At 38.1% G+C, this 26440-nt stretch overlaps 1 protein-coding gene across 4 annotated transcripts in view; it reads left to right on the top strand.

The window, feature by feature from the left end:
* The window catches only part of ST6GALNAC6 (ST6 N-acetylgalactosaminide alpha-2,6-sialyltransferase 6), a 105836-nt gene that overhangs the window by 74446 nt on the left and 4950 nt on the right, over positions 1-26440 (top strand). For all 4 annotated transcript variants that reach the window (XM_053695860.1, XM_053695864.1, XM_053695859.1 and 1 more), the window contains 2 exons: positions 4948-5124; positions 6947-7356. In XM_053695860.1, coding sequence (XP_053551835.1) covers positions 4948-5124; positions 6947-7356 — 587 coding nt within the window. The remainder of the gene's footprint in view (positions 1-4947; positions 5125-6946; positions 7357-26440) is intronic.

The following is a 26440-nucleotide window of genomic DNA, read 5'->3' on the forward strand; positions in this document are numbered from 1 at the left end:
TAACTAGAACTTAGTTAAATCACCTTTGGCAGCGATTACAGCCTCAAGTCTTTTTGGGTATGATGCAACAAGCTTTGCACACCTGGATTTGGGGATTTTCTGCTATCCTTTTCTGCAGATCCTCTCAAGCTCTGTCAGGTTGGTGGCCAGCCATTTTCAGGTCTCTTCAGAGATGTTCGATTGAGTTCAAGTATGACTGGGCCACTTAAGGATAGTCACAGAGTTTTTCCTAAGCCACTTTTGCGTTGTCTTGGCTGGGTCCTTGTCCTTTTGGAAGGTGAACCTTTGGCCCAGTATGAGGTCTCGCTGTGTTCAACTTTCCCTCAACCCTGACCAGTCCCCCAGTCCTTGATGCTACCCCCCCCCCACAACATGATGCTACCACCACCATGCTTCACCTATGGGATGGTATTGGGCAGGTGATGAGTGATGCTTCATTTCCTCCAGACATGACGCTTGTAATTGAGGCCAAACAGTTCAATCTTTGTTTCATCAGACCAGAGAATCTTGTTTCTCATAGTCTGAGAGTCCTTTAGCTGCTTTTTTTGCAATTTCCAAGCAGACTTTCATGTGTCTTGCTCTTAGGAGAGGCTTCCATCTGGCCGCTCTGCCATAAAGTCCAGATTAGTGGAATGTTGCACTGATGGTTGTCCTTCTGCAAGTTTCTCTGATCTCCACACATGATCTCTGGAGATGTGACTATTGGGTTCTTGGCTGCCAGCTCTAGGAAGGCCCTTCTCTCTCCATTGTTCAGTTTGAATAAGCAGCCAGCTCTAGGAAGAGTCCTGTTTTTTCCAAACTTTTTCAATTTAAGAATCATGGAGGCCACTGTGCTCTTGGGAACCTTCAATGCAGCCAGTTTTTTTGTAGCCTTTGCCAGATCTGTTCCTCAACCCAATCTTGTCTCCTGTTAGTTTCTTTGACCTCATGGCTTGGTTTTTGCTTTGATATGCATTATCAGCTGTGAAATCTTCATATAGACAGGTGTGTGCCTTTCTAAATTATTTCCAATCAATTGAATTTGTCACAGGTGGGCTCCAATCATAGTGTAAAAACATCACAAAGAGAAATGGGATGCACCTGAGCTATTATTGTGTTACTGACCTTAGTTAATTATGGAGTTAGAAGAACCTATCACTATGGTCAACCCGGATTTTTATAGATAGATCAATTGGTAATTTTTTCTAAAAGATTGGAAATGACCCCTATGATTTTTTATGGAGTAGTGCAAGCAGTGCAGCTCCCAAACAGGAAACAGCTAGCGATTGGTGGGTACGTGTGAAAGACACTCCTGATTGTTTTTGCTGTCAGCCTAAGGCATAATACCAAAGGGCAAGCATGGCTATTGGCTAAGAGGTGGAAACATCACCTCATTGAAAAAAACTGAGCTGTGGTATGGGCGGCTTAAGTTAGTGCTGAAGCCGCATCAAAATAAAGGTAACTATTCATCAGTTGTTTTTTAACTAATGAAGGAAGGTCGCCTTTATTTTTAGTGATGGTAATTCCTAGCGTTTTTTAAACTCTAGCATTTACCATCACTTTAAAGGGACATAAACCCCATAATGTTTCTTTTGTGATTCAAATAGAACATACAATTTTAAGCAACTTTCCAAATCACTTCTATTATCAAATTGTCTTTGTTTTCTCAGTATCCTTTACTGAATAGCAGGAAGATAAGCTCAGGAACGTGCACGTGTCTGGAGCATTATATGGTATCAGTTTTGCAAGAATGTTAGCAAGAGCACTTTATCCTGCCATGTATTGTTCCAGGCATGTGCACACTAGCTATCTAGGTATCTCTTTAACAAAGAATAACATGACAACTTAGCAAATTTGATAATAGAAGTCAGCTTACCATCTCGATAGGGGAGAATCTTACCTCTTTTGCTTTAATCCCTACTGTCCTAACACCGCTAGGCTTTAGCGCCGTTAGGACTGCATGGAATCTACTACCTTATATCGCGTACTGCATCCTCAGACTTTTTTCAAATAAAAATTGGACTTGGGGGAGTGCCTAGCAGCATAAACAGTCCCCCATGATCCAATCCTGGCCTTGAAACCACGTGATCGCATTGACAATCGCTTGATTTCATTTTTCCAGCAAGTGTTTACTTCAGAACTTTGTTCCGATCTAAGCACTCCGCCCCCCCCCGGCATGAAGGGGTTAAACCCAAACTCAAACATAGGAAAAATCAATGTCACAATTGAATGTTCATTAAAAATAGATTCTCTGATTTACATCCAGGACCCTGCATAGCTAGATAAACATATCTCAAGCTATCTCCCTAATCAACGGGGATACAAAGCTTTATGTTGGCCACAAGACTGAATAGACTCCTTCCAAGCCTGGTCCACCCTGATCAAGTGGGCTTTATTCCGGGCAGACAGGGACCGGACAACACAAGGTGCCTCTTGAATATCTTCACTGAGGCTGCGGATATGGGGATCCCCCTTCTCGACCTGTTGATGGATGCCGAAAAGGCGTTTGACAGGGTGAGATGGGACTATATGTTCTCCACTCTTGCGGCATTCGGTCTCCCCAAGGCCTTCCTCACAGCCATAAGATCTTTGTACTCTTGTCCTCGGCGAGGGTGAGGGGTTTGGACTTCTGCTCCAGAGTAGTGCATATCAGGAACGGGATGAGACAAAGTTGCCCCTTATCCCCCCTCGCCATCGAACCACTGGCAGCCGCACTCAGAAACAACTCAAATTCAGGGACTAATTCTACATGACACTCCTCATAAAGTCGCCCTCTGCGCTGATGATCTGACGCTCTTTCTTACGGACCCAGAGGATTCTCTTCCCACATTGTTTGATCTCCTGGACAGGTTCGGAAACATTTCCTATTATAAACTAAATCTTAGTAAAACAGAAGCTTATCCACTGAACCTGTCCAAATCAATTCTACATCCTCTTAGGAGGAAATACAGATTCCAATGGTCACTATCCGGCCTGAAACACCTAGGGGGTGTTCCTTTCTCATGATATGGGAACAGTTCTGTCTAAGAACTTCAATGCCCTTCTATCCCAACTCCAAAGGGACCTGAGCTCTATGAGATACAATGAAATCTCCTTGTTCGGGAGAATCGCTGTGATTAAGATGATGCAGCTTCCTAAATTAACATATTTTTTCAGATGCTTGCCAACAAAAGTCCCACTCTTGCTGCTTAATAAATTTCAAGCTGTGATTAATCGGTACATATGGAATGGGAAGAAGCCCCGCATCGCAGCCTCTCTGCTGCAACATACAATCCTCGTTGGAGGACTTGGTCTCCCGAACATAAGGCTTTACTATGAGGTCGCCCTCTTATCCCACATTTCAGAATGGAATACAAAAGGGGCTTGTCCCCACTGGTTAGAAATTGAGCAGGCATTGCTGGACCTTCTTTGGATTCCATCCCATTGTGCCTCGGATATCCTGATCAACAACAAAATTATCCTACACTGCAGGAACTCTTGGCTGTGTCTCCACCATAATGCCATGGTCTCTCCACACCTCTCACCATGCTACTCAATATTAGGCCTTTTGTATGGCCTCCCATTTACAAGCCTCGCAGTGAGGCGGGCTTTCTCTCCACTCAGACTGGCTGTCCTTTTCTTAGGGGAGAACCCAGCGTCACCCACCGACCTGGCTAACACTCATGATATCCAGCCTAGATAAAGGTTTGACCTGCTAAGGCTACTCTCTATAATGAAATCCTGGGGATTCTTTGAATCCCCTCCTAGATCATTGATGCCGTGGGAGACTCGATTATCCGCAGGCATCCAACATACCTCCCCCTTATCCTCCCACTACCAAATTCTTCTTAATGCTCCTAAACTGACCAAAACTAAGCAGATGATGGAGTGGGAAAGAGTTTGGAGAGTAGACTTAACTGAAGAGGACTGGACTGTAGCAATCTCACACACCAAAATATCGATTCACTACATTACACTGTAAAAATTGTTCTACAAGCTCCTGACCAGGTGGCACTATGTGCCTTCCAAGATACACAAAATGTTTACGAACTGCTCTCCCCTCTGCTGGAGAGGATGCCAGCTGGTGGGCGACCCCCTCCATATCTGGTGGATCTGCCCTGCCATTACACCTTTGTGGAGCAGAATAGGGACCCTGTGCTGTCGACTGGGGCTGGCTGTGTCCCTGACCCCGGAGACAGCTTTGATCCATTTTGGGCTCAGGCCCCTTTCCGCACCAAGGCACACTCTACTGATAACGATCCTGATGGCGGCGAAACTACTGATTGCACGAAACAGGAAGCAACATAATCCTCCCAGTTGGCAGGCCTTGATACAACTTATCTCTTACTTTAGGTCTATGGAGAGCTATGTATATAATTCACGCCAGTAAACAGACTTGTACGCCTTAATTTGGGAGCCCTGGGACTCCTGGGCCAAGATGGGACTCACGTACGATACACTAAGTTCACTGCTCTAGTCTCTGCACTGTGACTTTTTTTCATAACAATTACACTTCTACCAGAAGATAGCCAAAATATAAAATCTTGAGGTTCTCAACCACATGGGCTGTATTGTTTTTGTCTTGCTTCTGACCCATGACCTTTGTTTAAAAAAAATGTGTTTATAGAGCCTTGAAATACATATATTCTTCCTCTTTTATGTTCACTCATTCATTGGAATATTATATGTATGCTGTTTTTTAATTTCACCTCAATAAAAATTAATTTATAAAAAAAACAAAAAAACATATCTCAAGCTAGAATTTGCAGCTTTAAAATTATTTGAGAGACCTTGCGGTATACTGACGAGACTTTTTAGATAATATTGCCAAGAGGTTTTGATCATTGACCCATAGTTATGTAGGGTCAGCACCACAAAAATGAAGTGCGCTAAAGAACTAGCATGTAATGTTTTGCTTTAGAATGTGCCTTCAAAAATAACGTGTCCACTAAGTTCTAACCCTTATTTTCTTTCTTTCATGACGTATAGGGTCGCACCACTGCGCTCATTCTGATCTTTGCGTTTGTCACCTTCCTGATTATCTTGAGTTCAAACAACAATGAGGAACCATTTAACTATAGGGATCTGAAACTCAAGCACCACAACCCCCCAAACATCCGCAAGTGGAGTCTTCAGGATGGCTACATCTCCGTATCGGGGAACAAGGTGAGACACAGATATCAGCATTCTGTTTAGGATCTGAAACTGTTTTTGTATTAGAGAAGAAGCCATTTCTAAATGTGTCATTTTTAAATGTAATATTGTATTTTTTGCTGCTATGTTTTAAAGGGATACTAAACCCAATTTTTTTCTTTCATGATTTGATATACAATTTTAAGCAACTTTCTAATTGACTCCTATTATCAATTTTTGGTTCAGCACCTGGGTTGTGCTAAATGTACCCACCAATCAGCAAGCGCTATCCAGCGTGCTGAATCAAATATGGATAAGCATTAGGCTATCCTACGTACTAATTAATCCCTGTGATAAGATAAAGGTTATCCTATGTACTAATTAATAAATTAGATAAGCGTAAGGCTATCCTACGTACTAATTAATTCCAAGGATAGGCATAAGGCTTTCCTATGCTAATTTATCACTGGGATAAGCAAAAGACTGTCCTACGCTCTAATTGATGCCTGGGATAAGCATAAGGATATCCCATGTACTAATTAATGCCTGGGATAAGCATTAGGCTATCCTATGTACTAATTAATCCCTGGGATAAGCATTAGGCTATCCTATGTACTAATTAATAAATGAGATAAGGGCAAGGCTATCCTACATACTAATTAATGCCAAGGATAAGCATTAGGCTATCCTATGTACTAATTAATCCCTGGGATAAGCTAAATGCTATCCTATGTACTAATTAATAAATGACATAATCGTAAGGCTATCCTACATACTAATTAATGCCAGGAATAAGCATTAGGCTATCCTATGTACTAATTAATAAATGAGATAAGCGTAAGGCTATCCTACGTACTTATTAATGCCAAGGATAAGCATTAGGCTATCCTATGTACTAATTAATAAATGAGATAACCGCAAGGCTATCCTACATACTAATTAATGCCAAGGATAAGCATTAGGCTATCCTATGTACTAATTAATCCCTGGGATAAGCTAAATGCTATCCTATGTACTAATTAATAAATGACATAATCGTAAGGCTATACTACATACTAATTAATGCCAGGAATAAGCATTAGGCTATCCTATGTACTAATTAATAAATGAGATAAGCGTAAGGCTATCCTACGTACTAATTAATGCCAAGGATAAGCATTAGGCAATCCTATGTACTAATAAATCCCTGTGATAATCTAAAGGTTATCCTACATATCATGGATGATTAAGGGCGTAAAGACCCGAAACGTTGCTTTCTATGTGACCCTGGAACATTTGGAAGAAAGGTCTTTTAATTGAAGTGCTGCTGTGTATGGATTTACAGTTTTAAAGGTTGGACAGCAACCTTTTAAGCGTGCACTACACAGGAGGTGCCGTGCTTTGTTGCTCTTAAAGGTTATCCTATGAACAAATTAATAAATTAGATAAGCGTAAGGCTATCCTACAAACAAATTAATGGCTCAGATAGCCATAAGGCTTTCCTATGCTAATTAATAACTGGGATAAGCAAAAGGCTGTCCTACGCACTATTTAATGCCTGGGATAAGCATCTTAAGACCGCTGCTTCTTAACTCTTGTTTCCGGCGAGTCTGAAGGCTCGCGCGGAAACGGGTATACAGCCCCATTCGGACCGTGATAAATTGGCCCCCATGTGTTTAATCCTTTTGCAGAGGGCAAGCACATAGTTATACACATGCAACAGTGCAATAACAAAAATGCTCTAACATATGATATATATTTTTTTAAAGAATGGGATTTTATAATGTATCTCTACTGAAGTAATAGCATCTGTACCTGACATGTATTGGCTGACAAAAGTTTTTTATTTATTTAGTTTGTTATTATATATTTTTAGACACTACAATCCAAGTGTAACAGCTGTGTCATTGTAACAAGCTCCAGTCACTTGCTCAACACACTACTTGGCCCCAAGATAGACCAATCAGAATGTATCATCCGCATGAACGATGCCCCCACTGCAGGTTATGAGAAGGATGTGGGCAACAGGACAACGTTCCGTGTGGTAGCCCACTCCAGTGTTCCTATAGTCCTTAGGAGGCCACAGGAATTTCTAAGCCGGTCCCCTGGTCAGACACTTATTTTTTGGGGTCCCCCCAACAGGATGCAGCAGAATAGCAAGACCAACCTGTACCATATCATCCATCGTGCCAGTATGGCATTCCCCAATGTGTCCGCCTTTGTGGTGTCCCCTCGGAACATGATGAGATTTGATCAGCTGTTCCAAGCAGAGACTGGAAGAGACAGGTGAGAACTTTACAAACTTTTTTATGCTAGATTTGTTGGATCTTAAAGGGATGTTGTATTTATAAATATATAAAAAAAATAGGAACATGTTTTAGTTGTTTTTTTTAACACAAGATGTAGGTCCTTAAAATAATATTAGTTACCTAAAGCAGGAAAGTGGCTTTTTTAACAGCTATTCATGGAGATAAATCATGCAAAAAGGCTTTTTATACCTTATATTGTAATGTAGGAGTTTCTCCTTCACATCACCCAGAATAGTGAGATAAACATATTTCAAATTAAAATTTGTGTTTCTATTATTTTTTAGGGACCTCTCCGTACTGAGGAGATGTGTTAGATCATCTCACCTGAGCGACGAGCTTTTGAATATCAGGTCCCAAGAGAAATGGTTAAGGGCTCAATAATCGAAAGCTCTCTGCTCTGGCGAGATTATCTAACAAGTCTCGTCAGTACTGTAAGATGCCTTAAAGAGACAGTAAAAAATAAATAAGTAAACTTTTATAATTCAGATAGAGTATGTGATTTTACACATCTTTTTAATTTACTTCTGTTATCAAATGTGCTTTGTTCTGTTGGTTGAAGAGTAAATGTAGGTAGCCTCATAGAACTCAGGAGCGTGCATGTGTCTTTCGAACGCTAAGGCAGCAGTGGTTTGCAAACATAGGGCCAGATAACAAGTGGAGTGGTATTTAATGCTTCCACTCACATGCTAACTCTGCTAGAAGTAAGCTTTTTGCACGCTTCGGGTAGCGTATTACAAGTTAAAAGTAAAACGTTTTCACTCGCTTGATAACCCGACATGCGTAAAAATCCAACTTCGAATATCTTGCTCACGTTAATGTATTCCCCCATAGAAGTCAATGGAGCAAAAAAGTGGGGAAAAACTCCCCACTCATGCACAAACCCGCATATGCTCAAATGCATTAACCCCGACATAAAAATATGAATATTTCACATTCCAATGTTGTTGTCATGTCTCCAGGTAAATAAAAAATAGATTTGTAGCTTTGTCCAATATTTAACAAGTATAGCTTTGAATAAGTTAAACTCATGGAATAAAGCAACTTAATATTAGTAATTGAAAATGATTTGTGTAAATAAAAAATAATACAGAATGGGAAATCTGAGGAGAAAGATTCTTGAAGTAAACTCACTCAGAATAAGATTTGTCTTACAAGAGACAGGCTGTATTAATGACAGAAAATAATAAACTCTGTGCGCACAAGAGAAAAATAGGAGACAAAATGGTGAGCAAAAAGATAGAAAAATATGTATCCGCTATATATGAGATGTAAACTTGAATGAACAAAATATACTTTGTAAGTTACAAGATGATCTTACTTGAGGCAAAAACAGTTTATGAGCTGAGGAAGTTTGTACCTGATCGGAGACTGAAATGTATTGAAGACACAGCTGGGAAGCAGCGTTATTGATTAGGCAGCGTTCACTGAACAGGTCAGAGAGGAGGAGCCTGCAAGATGTGAGTGCTGTACGGCTCCTGTGATACAGCGTGTGAGATGACATCACAGATTCAGGCTATAGATTACGGCAAGGGATAAATACCTTGGAGAAGTAAGTTTTGGAAGATATAATCACTTGAGATACACTTTGAAAGTGAAAACTTGATCCAACGTAGATGATTCTCAAAAATTAGTTAAAGGCTTGAAAGAGTAGAAACGGAGGAACAGGAAGTTCTTCAGAAACACAACTTCAATAATCAAGCATTAAACAGGTGTGTCTGATATCCTTTTATAGGTGAATAGTAAAGGTGGACAAAGGGATTTAAGGTGGAATCATGACAGATCCCCCGTCTCAAGGCGGACCTCCTGGGAGCAGAGACCCAGGTTTGGAAGGGTTGTGAAGATGAAATTCACGTAATAGCTCTGGAGCGTGAATATCACGTAAAGGAATCCAAGAGTCTTCTTCAGGACCATATCCCAACCAACGGACCAGATATTCAACCCGTCTCCAACGGTTGCGGGAATCCAAGATCTTTTCCACCTCAAATTCAGACTGATCTGCACACAAATCCGCATCAGAGGAATCATTCCCGGGTAGTGAGTCTAATGTACCAGAATAAGGTTTCAAGAGAGACACATGGAAGGAAGGATGAATCCGTAGATGAGCTGGCAAATGGAGAACGACTGCATTAGGATTCAGGATTTTCTTAATTTTGAAGGGACCTATAAATTGGGTTGCCAATTTATTGCAGGGAACTTTCAGTTTTATATTTTTCGTGGATAACCATACACGATCTCCAGGCTTATATGATGGGGGAGGTATATGTTTCTTGTCAAAATAAAACTTTTGTTTATCTTTTGCAGTCTCCAGATGTTTTTTCAATAAAGGTATGGAGTTTTTCAGTTCAGTAATATATTCGACAGCATAGGGAGAAGATGAGGTGATGTTAGAAGTGGGTATTGTTCTCGGATGATAACCATAAGAAGCAAAAAATGGTGTCATTTTAGTAGAAGTGTTAATCGAATTATTATAAGCGAATTCCGCCATTGGTAGCCAGTCTGACCAATCATCTTGAACTTGAGATATATAACACCGAAGATACTGCTCTAATGTTTGATTTAGTCGTTCTGTCAAACCGTTAGACTGCGGATGAAAAGCTGTTGTGAATCTGGGGGTGATCTTCAATAGACGACACAATTCCCTCCAGAATCTGGAGGTGAACTGAGTTCCCCTATCTGTAACTATTGAAAGTGGTAGACCATGTAATTTTACGATATGGTTAATGAAACAGGTAGCAGTGGTTGTTGCAGAGGGTATCTTCTTAAGTGGAATGAAATGTCCCATACGAGTAAGGTGATCAACGACTACGAGGATACAGGTATAATTCTTCGAAGGTGGTAACTCTACAATGAAATCCATTGATATCATATGCCAAGGAGTGTCAGGTATTGGCAGAGGAGTCAACAAACCGAATGGTTTATGCGAAGGTCGTTTGGTTCGGGAACAAACTTGGCAGTCAGTGATATGGCTACAAATATCTTGTTTCATTTTCGGCCACCAATATTCTCTATTCAACAATTCATGGGTTTTAGTAATACCCGGATGTCCTGCTAATGGAAGATTATGGAAATGATGAAGTAATTGTTTTCTTAATGTTGGTGGTACATACAGAAGTTTGTGATAATGATATAAACCAGTCTTTGAATCTTTAGTACAGATTGAAGGGATTGTGGAATCTTTGAGTTGAGCATGTAGTAGATCAGAATGGAATGAGGTAATAGAGGCTAAGAATCTGTGAGTGGGTATGATATTTTGTGCCTCTTCCTTTTCAGGTACATTCTGAAAAGTTCTGGATAGAGAGTCTGCTTGAGTGTTTTTTGATCCTGGACGGTAGTGGATGAGATAGTTAAAGCGATCTAGAAAAAGGGACCATCGGACCTGACGTGAAGATAAAGTTTTGTTTTTCTTTAGGTACTGTAGATTCTTGTGATCTGTAAGTACTAAAAAAGGTTTGGATGTGCCTTCAAGAATATGCCTCCAATGTTCCATGGCAACTTTTATTGCCAAAAGTTCTAGGTCACCCACAGAGTAATTCCTTTCTGCTGGAGTCAAGAGTCGGGAATAAAAGGCAACAGGATGGTTAACTTGTGATCCAATGCGTCGTTGAGACAAAATTGCCCCAACACCAATATTTGAGGCATCAACTTCTAAGGTAAAATCTGCATCTGGATCAGGAAGCTGTAAGATGGGAGCTGAAGTAAAAAAAAATTTCAGATGTTCGAAAGCTTCTTGTGCTTCAGTAGTCCAACAAAATTTAATTTTTCCTGTCAATTTAGTTAAGGGTTGAACTATGGAAGAATACCCCTGAATAAATCTTCTGTAAAAATTGGAAAAACCAAGAAACTTTTGGAGAGATTTTAAATTGGTAGGGACAGGCCAATCCAAAACAACCTTTATTTTGTCAGGATCCATTTCTATGCCAGTTGGGGAGATGATGTAACCCAGAAATTTGATTGTCTTTACATGGAATTGACATTTCTCTAATTTAGCATAAAGATGATGCTCTCTTAACCTCATTAAAACCCATCGTACATGTTTGATGTGATCAGTTATGTTCTTAGAATAAATTAAAAGGTCATCTAGATATATCACTACGCAGATATCTAATAAATCCTTGAATATCTCATTTATAAAAAACTGAAAAGTTGCTGGAGCATTTGTCAAGCCAAAAGGCATGACATTGTACTGATATAAGCCATAACGAGTTTTAAAAGCTGTTTTCCACTCATCCCCTTTCCTTATGCGTATGAGATTATACGCACCTTTCAAATCTAGTTTGGTAAAGATTTGAGCATCAGTTAATCTTTCTAAGAGTTCAGGGATGAGTGGAAGTGGGTAGCGATTTTTTTACTGTAATTTCATTTAAACCCCTGTAATCTATAATAGGACGTATAGTACCATCTTTATTGGTCACAAAAAACATTCCAGCTGCTGCTGGAGAAGTGGAAGTGGATATAAACCCTTTTCTTAAATTTTCATCGAGATATTCTCTAAGGTATTGTAATTCTTTATTAGACATAGGATATATTTTACCAAAAGGTATGGTGGTATTAGGTTTAGTGTCTATAGGACAATCGAATGGCCTATGTGGTGGTAGATTTTCTGCCTCTTTAAGATTAAACACATCTGAAAACTCAAGGTATTCTGGGGGTAATTGAGGTTGTATGTGGTTTATAGAGATTGTAGGGTAACAAGTATTGGTACAGTACTGAGATGTATATTGTATATTATTGGTTACCCAATCAATACTTGGATTATGCAGCTGTAACCAAGGGTATCCTAAAATGATAGGATGGATAGAGTTAGGTAGTATATCGAATGTGATATATTCAGTATGTCCATTACCTGTAGTAGTGAGTAGTGGAATAGTGTGGTGTGTTATTGGACCTTTTAAATTAGTGGAACCATCAATAACTTTGACAAGAATAGGGAATTGCTTTAACACTCTGGGTATTTTATTTTTTGTAACATAAGTTTGATCCATGAACATGCCAAACGCCCCTGAATCGATCATGGCCTCATTCAGCAGAAGATGTTGATCCCACTGCAAAGACAATGAAATGGTTAAGTGTGATATCATTTTAGAATTAATTTGAGGGTTAACTATCAATATCTTACCCCTCTTCTGGCGTATTAGAGTTGGACAAGTGGACACTGTGTGGTCTTTGTTTCCACAGTACATACAAAGATTTAAACTTCTTCTTCTTTGTTTTTCTTCGTATGTTAGAGGACCCTTAATTGTGCCAATTTCCATAGGTACAGGACTTGAAGATGGTTGTTGTACATGTGGTTGATGGTACTTCTTTGGATATGGTTCAGGTGGTACCTTTTCAGCACGGCGTTCCCTGAATCTCTTATCCATTGAAATAGAGATCTTTATGAGAGACTCAAGCGTGTCTGGGAACTCAATACGAGATAACTCATCTTTCAAATGTTCTGATAGTCCCAGACGAAACTGGTTGCGTAGAGAGACTGAGTTCCACTGAGACTCCGTAGCCCACATTTGAAACTCAGCGACGTAGTCCTCAACTGGCCGTTTGCCCTGCTTAAGTGTTCTTAAGTTATTTTCAGCAGTGAGTTAGGTGTTGCGGTCTTCATACAATAAAGCCATTGCGTTAAAGAAATCTTCCAGTGAACCTAAAATGGGATCATTAGCCTCAAAAAATTTGTCAGCCCATAATCTGGGTTCCCCACTTAAATATGAGATCACAGTACATACTTTTACTCTATCAGAATAATATGTTTTAGGTTTCATAGAGAACATGAGTAAGCATGCATTGCGAAATTCACGGAAGCGAGTGCGTACACCAGCAAACACACTAGGTGGGTTAATCTTTGGTTCAGGGTGTTCAGCTGCCTTTTGTGTAATAAAGTCATTCATAATACTTTTCAAAGTGTTATTTTCATTTTTTAACTCTGTTAAACCCTGAGCTAATATCTCCACCTTTTGATTTAAACTGGTTATTTCATTTGCCATTGCTGCAGGATCCATATTTAAGAGTAACTTTATATATTTTTAAGGCTTGATTATTTTGTCATGTCTCCAGGTAAATAAAAAATAGATTTGTAGCTTTTTCCAATATTTAACAAATATAGCTTTGAATAAGTTAAACTCATGGAATAAAGCAACTTAATATTAGTAATTGAAAATGATTTGTGTAAATAAAAAATAATACAGAATGGGAAATCTGAGGAGAAAGATTCTTGAAGTAAACTCACTCAGAATAAGATTTGTCTTACAAGAGACAGGCTGTATTAATGACAGAAAATAATAAACTCTGTGCGCACAAGAGAAAAATAGGAGACAAAATGGTGAGCAAAAAGATAGAAAAATATGTATCTGCTATATATGAGATGTAAACTTGAATTAACAAAATATACTTTGTAAGTTACAAGATGATCTTACTTGAGGCAAAAACAGTTTATGAGCTGAGGAAGTTTGTACCTGATCGGAGACTGAAATGTATTGAAGACACAGCTGGGAAGCAGCGTTATTGATTAGGCAGCGTTCACTGAACAGGTCAGAGAGGAGGAGGCTGCAAGATGTGAGTGCTGTACGGCTCCTGTGATACAGCGTGTGAGATGACGTCAAAGATTCAGGCTATAGATTACGGCAAGGGATAAATACCTTGGAGAAGTAAGTTTTGGAAGATATAATCACTTGAGATACACTTTGAAAGTGAAAACTTGATCCAACGTAGATGATTCTCAAAAATTAGTTAAAGGCTTGAAAGAGTAGAAACGGAGGAACAGGAAGTTCTTCAGAAACACAACTTCAATAATCAAGCATTAAACAGGTGTGTCTGATATCCTTTTATAGGTGAATAGTAAAGGTGGACAAAGGGATTTAAGGTGGAATCATGACAGTTGTTTACATAGCAGAATATGTTCTATTTATTCATAAATACATATTTTTACATATATATGATGGTATTTTGGTAAAATATATATCTATACCTATATATCTATATAATTATATATAGTAGGTGTCTGGTAGTTGCACTCTCACCGAATAACTCCAACCGCCAGGGTGCTATTCAAAAATGAATGCATAGAAACCATATAAAGCACTCACTGGTCTTCAGTCGACTGTAAAATAAAATCCATAAATAATGTGAAGTTTCGGGACTTACATAATCCCTTCTTCAGACAAATAAATAGTGTACAAAGCAAACTTATATAGGCCTGATAAATCCTCCCCCATCAGGTATCCAATCATAGTGAGGCGTGTGCAAACCCAGAGAAAGTGCCGTGTGCAACCAGAATAACTTCCAGACATAAAAATAGAGATCAGTATTAGATCAAATGTGTAGAAAAAATTATAAAGTGTCAACTGTATCTGTATCATGAGCTTCTTCCTCAATCAAAAATAAAATGTTACGAACTGATGCAAAGATCGAACTGATACAAAATATACAGAGCTCACCCTTGTCTATAAGGTTGCGTGTGCCGCTACCGGATTGGATCTGCCGTGACAACGCCACGTCTATTACATAACATCACCTCTTGTTAACCTACTCCAAAAGGTTTTGGAACACACCGCCCACCTAGGTGGGCGTGTCAGCAAAAGATACACAAACAGCCCCATGACAACTCCTACGTCACCTGCATATTTTTTATAAAGCCCACAAAATAATATGAATGAAAAGTGTCCCATAATCCCAGGTACCACCCCCATCAACATCCTGCATCAATGGGACCTCGTATAACACCAACCGCGGGTCCGATGCACCGAAACCATATCTACTAAGTTTGTAGCCACATTTCATAACATACTCTGATAGGTTTGAATGAGTCCAAGCCCTGCCCATCTGGGCGTGAGTAGTTAAATGTAAACAAACTATAAGCAAACACACTACCTATCCCTCATCACCAGTAAAACACTGGAGGAGCCAATCACTTTCTCTGGGTTTGCACACGCCTCACTATGATTGGATACCTGATGGGGGAGGGTTTATCAGGCCTTTATAAGTTTGTTTTGTACACTATTCATTTGTCTGAAGATAGGATTATATTAGTCATGAATTGTCACATTATTAAAGGAATTTTTTAACAGGCTACTGAAGACCAGTGAGCACTTTATATGGTGTATATGTATATATATATATATATATATATATATATATATATATATATAATGTATATATATATATATATATATATTTATATATACACACCATATAAAGTGCTCACTGGTCTTATATATATATATATATATATATATATATATATATATATATATATATATATACATACAGGGCTCAAAATGTCAAGCTCTAGGCTACTAGCCAGCTCAAAACATTACTCACCACTTATGATCCCACCCACTCATAATCTGGCCCATTGTTTGTAGCAGCCTTATACAATGTTGTACACATTGCTGTCATAGAGTTCTACAGACACGTGCACGCTTCTGAGCTGCTTTGAACCTACTTTGATTTACTCTTCAACAAAAGATACCAACCGAACAAAGCAAATTTCTATCTGAACCACAAAAGTTTAATTTTGACTTTACTGTCTCTTTAAAGAATTTTAGAAAAGCAAATGTTAGTTTGAGAACTGTTTGTATCGCTATACAGGGTTCTGAATGTGAGAGACACATGCATTGAAAAAAACAAACCTGAAGATTTGGCGAGATTTATCACCATGCCAGCGAGTTTTTAATTATAAGACCCTTACAGAGATGTGGTATTTTTTATTGAAATAATTCGGGCAATACAGTTCACACTGGTTCAGAGCCACCATTTTCTACCATTCCGAAATCACAAGTATAGTGACAAATAGTGTGATGAATACGATTGTTTACGAAGGCGTTTTAATAGAGAAATTAATTTTAAGACACTTAAATTGACTTCTATTTTCAAATGTGCTTTGTTCTCTTGGTATCCCTTGTTGAAAAAGAATATGAACATATCCTACACTAGTGGGAGCTGCTGCTGATTGGTGCCTGCACATATTTGTCTCTTGTGATTGGCTAAATAGATGTGTTGAGCTAGCTGCCAGTAGAACAATGCTGTTCCTTCAGCAAAGGATAACAAGAGAATGAAGCAAATTTGATAATAGAAGTACATTGGAAAGTTGTTTAAAATTGTCTGTTCTAGGACATGCCCTAGGTAATCAGGAGGAACCTGGTGGGAGGAGCACAGGTGTAAGGACGTGCAAACACCTGTTCTCAGGTTCCCTGCAAGAGCCGTTGGCAGAGCATATTGTGCTTAAAACCTTTGTCCTAGGTGGCTCTTTTACTGAGGGATAAAGAAAAAGAACTTATCCTATTCCCAGCACTCTAACAAGTGCCATTCCAACGCACTGGTTAGCAACTAAATGGACTGGCTATGTTACTTTAACTTCTCTGTTGCACTTAAGAAGATACAGGAGTACCCAGGACAGATAAACTGACATCTGGTGGAAACAGACCCAAGCCTTGACTCAAAGAAAACTCCCAAAATTCTACCAACACCGCTCACTTTTTTTTTTCCCCAATCCCCCCTCCCACCGGTGCTGCGTGAGGGGGAGTTGAACAGTGCTGCAAGCCCAAAACTGAACGGGCAATTCCTACAATAGAAGGTAATAAGTGCTAAAGAGCAGCCGTATTCTCACCCGCGGTGCCTGTGTACCGCTGACCTGAGCGAGGCTTCTATGTTCTGACTGGAGCCGCTCCTGGGGTGTGAAGGAGGTTCCGGAGGTCTGCCGTGGAGGGACAAGCGAGGAGCTGGAGTCAAGGCGGTCCCACTCGCAAGGAGAAGGAAATCCAACAGCGGAGACGGTGACGTCACGGATGGTCGGGTCGAAGGCGCTTCCTACGCTGTGAGTGTTCAGCGTGTTACCGACCTGAGAAGAGACTTGTTTCCAGTGTTTCTCCCCCCCACCGATGTTGCGTGGGGGAGAAGAAGAATCGACTTAGAGCTCACCCCTTGGTAGCAGTGAGAGATCCGTTTCTGGAGCCCCCAGGAAGGGAGACAGGTACTTTTGAGAGCCAAAGGCCCCCAAATAGATTTTTCTTCATAATAGAGGAGATTTGGGCCCTCAATTAAGCTTTACTATATCTTGAGATGAAGTCTCCCTAAGGTATTTGGAACTAAAAAAGGGAAGTGGACGGTAATATAATAGTGCTGTTAAAAAGCACTACAAGAACTGCCTATCTATCAAATATTAAGTGGGCTATATTAAACCTCTTCTTTAAAAAAAAAAAAAAGAAAAGAATTTAAAGGTCTTATAGATTGAATAACTCATTTATAACGCTATTACAAGACCTAACTGAATAGACTTTTTTGTAACGGGCTGGAGCCTGGGTTAATGTTAATACCTAATTGTATACTGGGTGAATATAGATATGCTAGACTAAAGTTAGGTTAAAAGGAAAACTGATTAAGACAAACATTTTGATGGTAAAGATTGTTTCAGATGTTTTTCCTCTGCTATTGAAATGACCCAATTTAAATACTCTGACTAAAAATTGCTTTTTTCTTTGAAAGGTTAAGCCAAATTGTTGCAAGTGCATTGTGGATTATGTTATTATGTTTAATTAAACAATTTTGGAAGTGAAAGAGGAAATGTCTTAGAAAGCTCCTATAGACAATGCAAACCTAACATAAAATCTAACTGAGTAGAGTATATTTCAAAATTTTGGAGAAAGTATTACTAATTGACTAAATACATTCCTATAAGAAAGGTGGGGTAAACTACACTGACTAAAACGTAGATTAATTGAGAATAGGAATATTGCAGAAGACATTTGTTCTTTCCCAGTATTAACTCTTAACGAGTAAAAAGTTTTTTTTGCTCTTTTTCCTGTTTTTTTTTGTTTGTTTTTTCCTTGGTATAGCAGATTAGGAACTCATGGTCTGTTAAGTAATTAACTATAGCTCATTAAGTATAGAGCAGCACGCAGGCTGCATTTGTTTGAAAAGTACATATTAAATTGGATATAGTAAATACATCCATAAGAAATAACATTGTGCCAAGCTCCTGTGACCAAAGATTTAACACAGTAGGTGGAGCTTTTCTCCACTACTTTTTAGCACCTTTACTCACTCCTTATTTACCCTTTATTTTATTTTTAGTTATTTTCATTCACGTTTAAGTAGCACTTTCAACTCACTCCCCCCCCCCCCCCCCCTCACCCCTTTTTTTTTTTTTTTTTACACTAAGGGAGGCTCAAACCTCTTCCCTCCCCCTCCATACTATTTACTGCACGTTATTCACCTCACGATATATAGCACGTTACTCACGAATATATGGACAAATACATCACTGCACAAACCAAGACTCCTCCTTCGGTCATGGAAGCAAGGCAAAGAGACAAAAAAAATAAGAATGCGCAAGAACTGTCAACTGAGAATAATTCCAGTAACAGTGGATCTCAGGCAAATGAGCCATTAGATATACAGGCTTTAGTGGTTAAAATAACTGAAGCATTGTTCCCTAAGTTTGAAGAGCTGCGAAGTGAAATTAAACAAGACCTAAATACAATAACTACTGAGGTACGTCAATTTTCAAATAGGATCTCTGAAGCAGAGCAGAGAATATCTGACTTAGAAGACACTATACAAAATCATAACACTACTTTAGCTGATATAAACTCTAAGCTAATTAAAACTGAATTGAAATTGGAAGACCTCGAAAATCGGGGGAGAAGGAACAACATTAGGTTAATAGGAGTGCCGGAAGAGAAACAATATGAGGATTTAAATAAGCTACTCACGATAACAATCCCACACCTATTACAGATACCACAAACACAGCCAAGAATTATAATTGAAAGAATACACAGATTGGGGTGGCGGAGTATAGAAAAAGGGAAGGACAGACCAAGACCAATTATTGCCAAAATATTGAATTATCAAGATAAAATTACATTACTACAATATTTCAGAAAAAAACAACCCATTTTTTTGGGAAACTCTAAAATACTGCTTTTTCAGAACTTCTCGGCTGAGACATCAGCCAAGAGAAGAGAATTATCCCCAATCTGTACCAGACTGATAAGTCAAGGTTACCAAGCTACACTAATTTACCCAGCCAAATTAAAAATAACAATAAATAACAGGACTCAGGTTTTTGAATCATCTAAAGAAGCTGAAAAATATATAGCACAGACATTATCTCCCAACTAATGAGCAATGACAATATCAGAAGGCAGAGCTGCTAAAATAGAAAGGAAGATAAGGATAATGAAACACAAGAACAAAATGGGTACTACTCTGAATGATACTCATGAAATTAATGAAAGAAGGGATGGGAGAAGAAAGAGAGTCATTGAATTGAATATAATATATATCATTTTTAATGTTAACCTTAATGGGAATTTTTTTTCCCCTTTTTTTAAGAAATAGCCAGCCCATACTTAGGGTTAATGCCCCGGCAAGGGTTGATCGGGACACTATGATAGGGGAAATAAAATGGGACAACCAGGAACACACAATTGAAGGGGTCAGGGAGGATGTAGAGATAAGGCTTTCTATATTGTTGTTGTTTGTTTTTTTGTTTTTTTTTTCTCCTTCTTCCCTCTTGTATTAAATAATGGACACAGACATTACCTGTAAAATAGTATCCTGGAATATAGGAGGGTTAACATCTCCCATTAAAAGAAAAACAATTATATCCTATTTGAGAAAGATAAATACAGATGTTGCCCTCCTCCAGGAAACACATATGAACAAGGATGAAATAATTAAACTAAAAAAATCATGGGTCCAGGAAGTTATTGCAGCTCCGGCTCTGGGTAGAAGAGGGGGAGTGGCAATTCTACTTGGGAAAAAAATAAAGGCTGCATCTACAATTTTAGAAATAGATCCAGGTGGGAGATTCCTACTATTGAAGGTTAAGATCGCTAAAAACACATATACACTCTGCAATATATATGCACCAAATACTATTGATTATGTTTTCTGGGATACCCTGCAAACTAAAATATTTTCCAAAAAAGAGGGCTTATTAATAATTGGAGGAGATTTCAACATGTCCCCACACTATGCACTAGACAGACTAAGACAAGATGCTCGAATTTTAAGAACAAAGAAAGACAACTTAGAAACAAAAGTTTTCACTAAAATATATTCTAACTTAAAAGTCAAGGACATTTGGAGACTAGATAACCAAGATACTAAAAGTTACATATGTCTTTCTAAAGCTCATAAGACGCTCTCAAGAATAGACTTATTTTTGGTAGATGAGAAATTCTTAAATTTAAACATAGAGTCTAACATTCTTCCTATTACAGTCTCGGATCATGCCCCAATAACTTTTGAAATACATGCACAGGATCCTAAGAATAAAAATTTACGATTTTATTTTCCTCAGTATTTGGCCGCAGATCCAGAATTTAAAAATATGCTGAGCTTGAAATTTCAGGAATATGCCCAATTAAATAGTGATTACACTAACCGACCAATGATCTTTTGGGAGGCTGCAAAAGCAGTTATGAGGGGGGAGATTATAGCATACAATATCAATAGAACGAAAAAATATAAAAAGAAAGAGGAAGAGGTTGTAAGAACACTATTAAATACTTATAACACTTATATATTGAATAAAACTCCTGAATCATGGAATAGATACACGCAAGCTAAAAGGGAAAGAGACACCTTTCTATTACATAAAACTACACAAAGAGAACTAAAATTACAAACACAACTATTTAAATATGGAAACAAAGCAGGCAAGTTACTTGCCAATTTAATTAAACAAGACAAAGGATCTCCCCCAACTGAGTCTGTCAAGGAAGGGGATAAATTAATCACAAATCCAGAGGAGATTTTAAAAATAATGACAAATTACTATAAAGATCTTTATTCTCATAGGGAATCAGATAAGAAACAGCGCGCACATTTTTGGGAAAAGATTTCCTTTCCAAAGATAACAGATGAATTAAATGAAATGATAAATTCCCCTATCACTGAAGAAGAGGTCAAAAAGAGTATTAAAGATATGTCTATCAATAAAGCATCAGGCCCTGATGGCCTGCCTAGTGAGTTTTACAAAATATTATCGCCATTGATAGTTCCGCATTTGACAAAGTTATTTAATAATATGTACGTTGAGGGCAACTCTCCCTCCTCTAGTTTTGCAGCCTCTTATACAACGCTTATACCAAAACCTGAGAAAGATCTAACCCAGAAAGAGTCATATAGGCCAATAGCCTTGTTAAATGTGGACTATAAACTAATTACCTCTATTCTTGCTCAAAGAATGCAAACTCTTCTTCCAACTATAATACACAAAGATCAAGCTGGATTTTTAATGAATAGAAACTCTTCAGCTAAGATTGGAGAGCTGTTTCTCACCATTGATTATTTCAAACTAGAGACGAATAAGGGACAAGAAGGAAAACAGGATAAAAGTGATAAGGCAGTCATTAAAATTGATGCTGAGAAAGCATTTGACTCAGTCCACCATGATCATCTCCTTCATACGCTAGCTCAGTTCGGTTTTAAAGGCCAATTCTCTAAATTTATTGAAAATCTTTACAATAAAGCCTCTACAAAGATAATAGTGAATACTAGACAGTCATTGGATATATGTTTAGCTAGGGGCACAAGGCAGGGATGTCCCCTTTCACCCCTGCGTTTCAATGTCGCAATAGAACCTCTTGCAATAAGGATTAGACAAGATTGTGAAGGGATAAAAATAAGAAATAGAGAACTTAAGATAGCATTATATGCTGACGACATCTAATTATATATGAGAGAGATTCAGACAAATTTACCAAAATTACTGTCAATTATAAATCAATTCACTCTGTTCTCAGGTTACAAAATGAATACATCTAAAACCAAATTATTATGGTTAAAACGACCTTCCCAATTAAAAGAAAACATACCCTTTAAAATTGTTGAAGAAGCTTTCAGATACTTGGGTATTTTAGTCTCTCCAACACCAGAGAAATGGTATAGCCTTAACATACTCCCAATTCTAAAAACTATGGTGTATACAATGAAGAATTGGCAAAATCTTCCCATTTCATTGTCAGGACGTATTGCTTTGTATAAAATGATATTACTCCCAAAAATTTTGTATATTATTCAAAATGTCCCGATTCTTCTGAAGGATAAAGATATTAAGACCCTAAATATGGCCCTTAGAAAGTTTATTTGGCAAGGGAAAAAGCCTAGAATAGCATTAGAGAAACTTAGTCTACCTCAAAAATCTGGCGGCTGTGCCCTGCCAGATCTTCGTCTATATAATTTAGCAGGATTGGCCCGAATCGTAGTGGATTGGATCTGTTCCAAAGACTATATAACAGATAATGATTTAGAAAACAATATAACCTTTCCCTATCTCCCAGCAGCATTAATACATAATGAATTAAGAGACATACCAAAGGTAATAAAAAACTCCAAAACTATATATACTCCAATCAAGGCCTGGTCAAAGATCTGCACCCTATTAAAAGTCGATAAAAAATTTTCTAAATATTTACCCTTAAAAGGGAATCCTCACTTTGCAATAGGCCTACATTTAGCTCCACTACAAAGGTGGCAAGAGATGGGATTGGATAAAGTGATACAATTAGTAGACATTGCAGGAAAGTATATTAAAACATTTGCTGATTTAAGAGCGGAGTTTGATCTTTCCCAAAAAGATTTTTATGTTTATTTACAGGCAAGACACTATACTTGGAAACTATTAAACTATTCAGGCTGAAATTGGTCATTGGGGCCTTTAGAGAATTGGCTAATGCAGGCTAAAAAGGGACGGTTATCCATTACATATTGCTATCAAATACTGAACTCAGATAAAGGTTTAAATAATATAACAAGAATTCAATCAAAATGGGCAGTTAATTTAGTACCAGATCAGGTTGAAGTAGGGAATATTCAAACATTGATATTAGAAGTCAGGCGAACAACTCTCTCTGCTACATGGCGAGAATCTCATATAAAACTTCTTCATATGACATATTTCACCCCGGAAAAGGGTCATAGATGGGGGAATTCCCAATTTAATAAATGCCCAAAATGCTCATTAACAGCAGCTAATTTTAAGCATATGCTGTGGGAATGCCCTAAAATAAAAGCGACTTGGAAAAAAATGGAATACTGGTTAAGTAAAAGGGTGGGAGTCTCCCACCTGGACTTTTCATTTATAAATATAATATTACTTAGACTGGTTCCAAGAATTCCACCTGATCAGAAAAAAATTGTCAATGTTGCCATACTAGCATCTAGATATATGATTTTCAAAAAATGGAAAGATACATCAGCTCCTACTTTTTCGGAAATTAGAAACTCCATAAAAAAACAATGTATTCTTGAACAATATAATACAAAATTTTATGATACAAGAGCTGTAGGTAATTTTTTTCAAAAATGGTCCTCCTTTATAAAAACTTTCCCTAAAAAAGAAATTGATTATTTAATTTACCCATTTAGACACTCAGAATTAGTTATTTTAGGAACATGGTAAAAATTGAACAATAAAGGAAGGGGGAAGAGGGGGAGAGATGGGAAAATTATTTTTTACTTACCCTTTTTTTTTTTTTTTATTAGACCAAAAAATTCTAAATAAGCCACCCTGATTACTCAAGAAGGTTAAGGAAATTCCAACAAAATAGAATTGAATCTGTATTATGAAAGATAGGTTGAAGATGTAATGTAATTTTTTGAAATATGTTTTTTTTTTTTTCTTGTCTTGCTCAGAATGGGCTGCCTAGCCCTGGACGGGCTGTTGACTTTTCTTAACCCGGTGTTATAAAAGATGATAGATACTTAGGATAAGGGAGCTATTAGGATTATTAATAAAAAGGCTTAATGGAGCAAAATGTTAAGTTGCTGGGTTTTTTTATTTTATTGCTGGGGAAGTGAGTCATGACTGATAAAAATGAACATGTAAATAACCCCCAAATATGTAAACATAAAGAAAATGTTTCTTATTTCTTTTCCTCTTTTTATTTTCTGTATCCTGATTTGAAATACCAATAAAAATTAAAATTGCAAAAAATTGTCTGTTCTATCCCCATTGCACCTACGGGGTTAAATATTTGTAAAATAAATCCTTGTAAAAAAGGCTGTTCCTTCCAACAACCTTTTCAAGAAATTTTGAGTAATAACAGAACAAAAGCAGTGCAGCAAGAAAATGCTGTAATTTGTTAGGGCATAATATTGTACTATTGCTTGTACATAACTGTGTGTTTAAAGGGACGCTAAAATCAAAATTATTTTAGAGACTTTCCAAATTGCTTACATTATCCATTATCATATTGTGCACAGTCTATTTATGTGCACACTTTCTGAGGCACCTGCTCCTACTGAGCATATGCACAAGTTCACAGTGTATACATATACTAGGCTGTGATTGGCTGATGGCTGTCACATGATAGGGGGCCGGCAAATGAAGGAAAAAATACATTTGTCAGAAAAAAATCTACTGCTTATTTGAATTTCAGAGTAAATGTTATTGCATTGTCTTTTTATTGTGCACTTGGTAATTATGCAATTCTACTGGTCCTTAAACTGTCATGACTCAGGGAGAGTGTTCAGTTTAAAAACAAGAAAAACTTTCTGATTTACTTCTGTTATTAAATGTACTACTTTCAGTAGTGTGCACATGGCTGGTGCATTGCTTGCATAACATTGCTATAAACATTGTTGCCATATAAAGCGAAAGACACCTGCACGCTCATGAGCATACCTAGGTTTACTCAACAAAGGATACTAAGAGAATGCTGTGCCTGAATCATGAAAGTTTAATGTTGACTATTATGTCCCTTTAAAGGACTTAAGCACAACATAGAATTACAAGTTCCACTTTATGGAACATATTGATTTTGTGTAATAGTGCAGCAAATACAGAGCGATCCTTATTGGTTGAAATAACAATATAAGCAGTCATTCTGACTCCCCTCCTTCTCTCAGGGCTTGCTGACCAATCCACTTGCAGCTTTTTGTGTACGCACTCCACGTTATGTACAGGCGCAGTCTGGTTCTGCTGACATCAGATGCTAGACCACGCTAGACGGAATGAGCACTAGAGTTTGCTGCGGTGTCATCACGACAACTCCGCAACGTTGCTATAGAAATGCAGGATACCATGGGAAAGTTCGGCAGTTGAAACTTTTGCAGCTAATTTTGTCAGTTAGGGAAGTGCTTTATGGGTAAAAACAGTTGTTTTGGGATTTGCTATTGGCTAAGATCCTAAACTGGTGCGGCTGTGCTGATACTACTGCTTATGGTCAGTTTTGCTGGGCAAAGTTGCCGCCACGTTGAGAAGGATGGGGGTCAATGGTGGTTAGTGGGCGGGACCATGGGTGTATATGGTCAGACGGTGGGCGTGTCTGTTTGTTCTGTGGGCCGGGCTAAGGGAAATTCTGCATATAGGGACATATGGCTGCCTCAGTGGAACAGAGCTCAGAATTAGGGACTGTCCCTCTCTAGTAAGGATAGTCTGGGGAGAACAGATATCCTTCTTTCATTAGCAAATCACTGTGGCATGACGAGGAAGGTATATTTTTAGATTTATATTTTAAGACTCCTAAAACCATTATTAGTTGATATCTGTTCTTATTAGCTGATAGGAAATCCGTGCGGACGGGTCAAACTGATAAAATTCTGGGTCCCTTTAAGACATCATGAATTGTAAGGAATAGTGCCAGTATTTTTTTACACAAAAAATTGCTTTGGGTTTCTTTTAATGAATAATTCTTAGAAAAGACACAATCTGTGTTGTAGTTAGATGCTCACACGTGTAAAACAGTAGCTGTCATGATTCAGATAGAGCATGTCATTTTATACAACTTTACTATGTACTTCTATTGTCTAATTTGCTTTGTTCTCTTGTTATCCTTTATTGAAAAACATACCTAGGTTGGCTCAGGAGCAGCAGTGCACTGCTGGGAGCTAGCTGCTGATTGGTGGCTGCATATATTTGACCCGTGTCACGGCCTCACACAGTGTGTTCAGCTACCTCCCAATAGTGCATTATACTACTCCTTCAACAAATGTTACCAAGTTAATGAAGCAAATTTAATAATAGAAGAAAATTGGAAAGTAGTCCTCCAAACGTGTGCACGCTCTTGAGCCTACCTACCTGCTTTTTTAACAAAGGTGAAGGAAGTAATTGTGAAAAT

This window comes from Bombina bombina, chromosome 12 (assembly GCF_027579735.1).
Source record: "Bombina bombina isolate aBomBom1 chromosome 12, aBomBom1.pri, whole genome shotgun sequence".
NCBI lineage: Eukaryota > Metazoa > Chordata > Amphibia > Anura > Bombinatoridae > Bombina > Bombina bombina.